The following is a 3,629-nucleotide window of genomic DNA, read 5'->3' on the forward strand; positions in this document are numbered from 1 at the left end:
GCGCACGGAACCATCCTCCTTTCCACTTCTGCGCACGGAACCATCCTCCACAATTTGTTTTATACCAATCTTTAAAAAAAAGTTAAACACTATATTTTTATATTTTTTTATATACTTATGTAATTTTTTTAAGCTTAAACCGTTTTGTCTTATGAGGGGATTCAAAAAACATCTTTCAGAAACTATTTTTTATTCATATAAAATTCCATTTTTGGAGATTCTCGCTTAAATCTAATTTTTTTTCGCANAGGGGATTCAAAAAACATCTTTCAGAAACTATTTTTTATTCATATAAAATTCCATTTTTGGAGATTCTCGCTTAAATCTAATTTTTTTTCGCAATATTTTGGAGAACGGCTTAAAATACAATAGACTTTATAATTCCAATGGAAAAACAGTACCGATTTTTTTTTGTATGGGGGGTGAATGAATATCTTTTTCTTATAAATTTGTATTTCATCTTTAGTATATGGATATATTACTACCTTTCATTTAATACTGCCATTTTACTTTTTATTAAAATGTGGATTATTTTGATAACACATTTCCACGATTCTTCATGAATTGCTGAATATTTTAATTGCATTACCAACGTACCTATAATCGCGGTGACAAGAGCTGGTAAAATTTTTTGGTAATACAATTTTCCAATTAGAAAATCTTCGGTAACGTGCAGAATAAACCTGTTAGTGTTTTTTTTTATTTTTACCCAACTTCAAAAAAAAAGAGAAAGGTTATCAATTCGCCGGAATATTTTTTGTTTATGTATTATTTTTTTTTTTTTCCATAAAACTTGAGACCACTTTAACCGAAAAGAAAGGTGGTCCCCCATACTAATTTAGTTAAGATCCGATCATTGGATCATGAAGAACTTAACGGTGCTCTCAAATTTGTTTTTTTCTTAAATTTACTTGTATTATTTCTAAACAGAAATTTGCAAAAACCCAATAAAACCATAATGGCGTTGTTTCCGTTTCCAATTGGAATTAATGCCATATTGAAACTATGATTTTATTTTTACGAGCAAAGTCAAAAACAGTCATTATGGTTTTATTGAGTATGGTGTTATAGCAAATCTTTGTTGGAAATAAAGCAAATCTCAGATTTTGGTATTATTTCCCATTAAGCAAATTTTGCTTTATTGCCGTTTGCCTAATTGCAACCCCCATTTGAAACAAATTCTAAATTACCGCTAAAATTAAACCTAATCTCATTATTTGCCAAACTTATCGACTGACAGTCACATTGACTCAATAATAAAAGACAAAAAACAAACCCTGATGTTTTCACTCAGATATCTATGGAATCGAAATAGTATTAAAACAGAACTCTAATCTCACTTTACTTCAATAAATAATTTTAACTTGAAGGTACAAATAAGACGGTGTACCAAGATTTCTTTTGTTCAACAATAAATAATATATTATGCTTTATATAATTCCGAAAGTGTCGGTGTGACTTGGCATTTCGGTTATTTTTGATTTTATAAATATTCATTGGCAATATCTATTTGGCTAATGCAACTAGTTACTAAATATAAGCACAACAAAAAAAGCTTGATCTTAGTTTTCTTTTGTGCAAATCTTTACGCATTATAAAATCAGATATGGAATTAGTATAACCTGAAACGCTTCGTGATTTACGAACTAATTTCATCGATGTTTATTTTTCAATTTAATTATTCATTTTCTTTTGTTTGTTACTTTTCGATATGCTAATTTTATTGAAACAAAAAAATTATTAGGTAAACTCTGTTTGGTAAGACAAGTTTCGAAACGATTTTGTTAACAAAATTGCACTCGGGCAACTGGTTACTTCTGACACTAGTTCACAATTAAGTCAAAATGCTTAGTTTATGATTACCGCTGTAGTGAAGAGGATATCCCAATGTGACAAAAAAATGGAATGAGTCATAAGGACTTGTTGCATAAGAAACCTTTGGTTAAACAGTTTATCGCTCTTTAAACAGCTTGAATTCATTTTGCATGACTATGACGTTTTTATGAAATAAAGTAGTTTTTATCTAAAACTTATACCCAATTTTATAAAAAAAAGATAGTTTTGAAATGCCTTATAAACATAAAAATTATAAGAATAGGTCCAATCTAATTAATTTTTTATGAGTTAGACTAAGTACTACAATATACAAACATATGTACTAAGTATATACATGTGTATATACAAATGTACATACTGGTTTAAAGAGCTTGCTGTTTTCTTAATTTTACCCATCATCCATAGCAAACATTAAAGATAAATCGACAAAAACCCAATTTCAAAACTGAAAGCAGACGGCCTCGATTAGCGAACAAGAATTTGTATAGAATTTATATTTGATATTATTTAATACATATTTAAATAATCAGTTAAAATGTGCATGAAAAAATCTCATATTAAAACTGGTTTTATATGAAGACTAGTTTACTGGTCAACAGTATTGTGATTCGAACCTTCAGCGGGCAGAAAATGGGTAAAAGCAATTGCCCATTGGCTTCTGGAATTTCGTTCCTTTTTGATTGGTGTTTCGCTCTCAAGGTATATCAGTATGTTCTATAATCGTAGGGCTTGCAGACATATAAATTAAACTAAAAGAATAAACTAAAATTTTATCACTTTTATTTTATCCTTTTTCACTTTAGTGTATAACACTAAATATCCCATAATCGTTAACCCCTTATTTCAGAAAGAAATTTCTTGTACATAAAAAAGTTCATAGCGCTTCAAATTAAATATTCGAAGAACGCCAAAAATGGCAGTGTCAATTTTATTTTAAATCGACCCCTCGACTAGCAGGTAACCTGTATGCTTTTAGCGGTTATTCGGCAAAGATACTATTGGGCTTACTTCTTCTTATCCCAACCACCCCAGCCTCCGCTACTGCCGCCGTAGCCACCACCGCCGTAGCCACCACCGCCGTAGCCGCCGCCACCATAGCCGCCGCCGCCATGACCGCCTTCGACAGATATGATCTTGTAGATTTGAACGCCACCGCCATGACCGTAACCGCCACCGCCATGACCGTAACCGCCACCGCCATGGCCATAACCGCCGCCGCCATGGCCATAACCACCACCGCTGTAGCCGCCGCCATGACTACCACCTGAGGATGTTGAGATGACTTTGTAAACTTGCACATCGCTATAGCTGCCACCATGTCCGTAGTCGCCGCCGCCGTAACCGCCACCTCCATAACCACCGCCTCCGTAGCCACCACCGCTGTAGCCGCCACCGCTGTAGCCGCCCCCGCCAGTAGTAATAACTTTGATGACTTTACCACCTCCATAGCCGCCACCTCCGTAGCCGCCACCTCCGTAGCCGCCGCCTCCGTAGCCACCACCTCCGTATCCTCCACTGCCTCCACCGTAGCCACCGCTGCCACCTCCTTTAAGTAATCCTAGAAATCCCGCATGGGTTGACACCGTCAAGGCACTAAGTGCCAATAAGCAAACGAATACCTAAAATTGAAAAATAAAATGTACATTAATCCTCTTTTGCTCTGACGTAATCCTTTCGCGTTAATCGACTTACTTTCATTTTGGTGATGGCAAAACACGCCGCTAAGAACGAATTATGCACACTGATGTCCGTGTGCCGTAGAATTTGCCTTTTATTAACCAGCAAGTCGTTGC

At 34.9% G+C, this 3,629-nt stretch overlaps 1 protein-coding gene across 1 annotated transcript; it reads right to left on the reverse strand.

Moving 5' to 3' along the window:
- Positions 1 to 2,844: 2,844 nt before the first annotated feature.
- LOC108354000 (abscisic acid and environmental stress-inducible protein-like) lies at positions 2,845 to 3,283 on the reverse strand (the record flags this gene model as incomplete). Its single annotated transcript, XM_017605193.1, has 2 exons — positions 3,261 to 3,283; positions 2,845 to 3,216 (listed from the first exon to the last, which is right to left on the reverse strand). Coding segments are annotated over exons 1-2 (395 nt in total), but the record flags the coding sequence as incomplete, so codon positions are not given.
- Between the last annotated feature and the right edge of the window lie 346 nt (positions 3,284 to 3,629).

The sequence above is a fragment of the Rhagoletis zephyria genome, unplaced genomic scaffold (assembly GCF_001687245.7).
Source record: "Rhagoletis zephyria isolate East Lansing unplaced genomic scaffold, Rhagoletis_zephyria_1.1 Rzeph_scaffold_32723, whole genome shotgun sequence".
NCBI lineage: Eukaryota > Metazoa > Arthropoda > Insecta > Diptera > Tephritidae > Rhagoletis > Rhagoletis zephyria.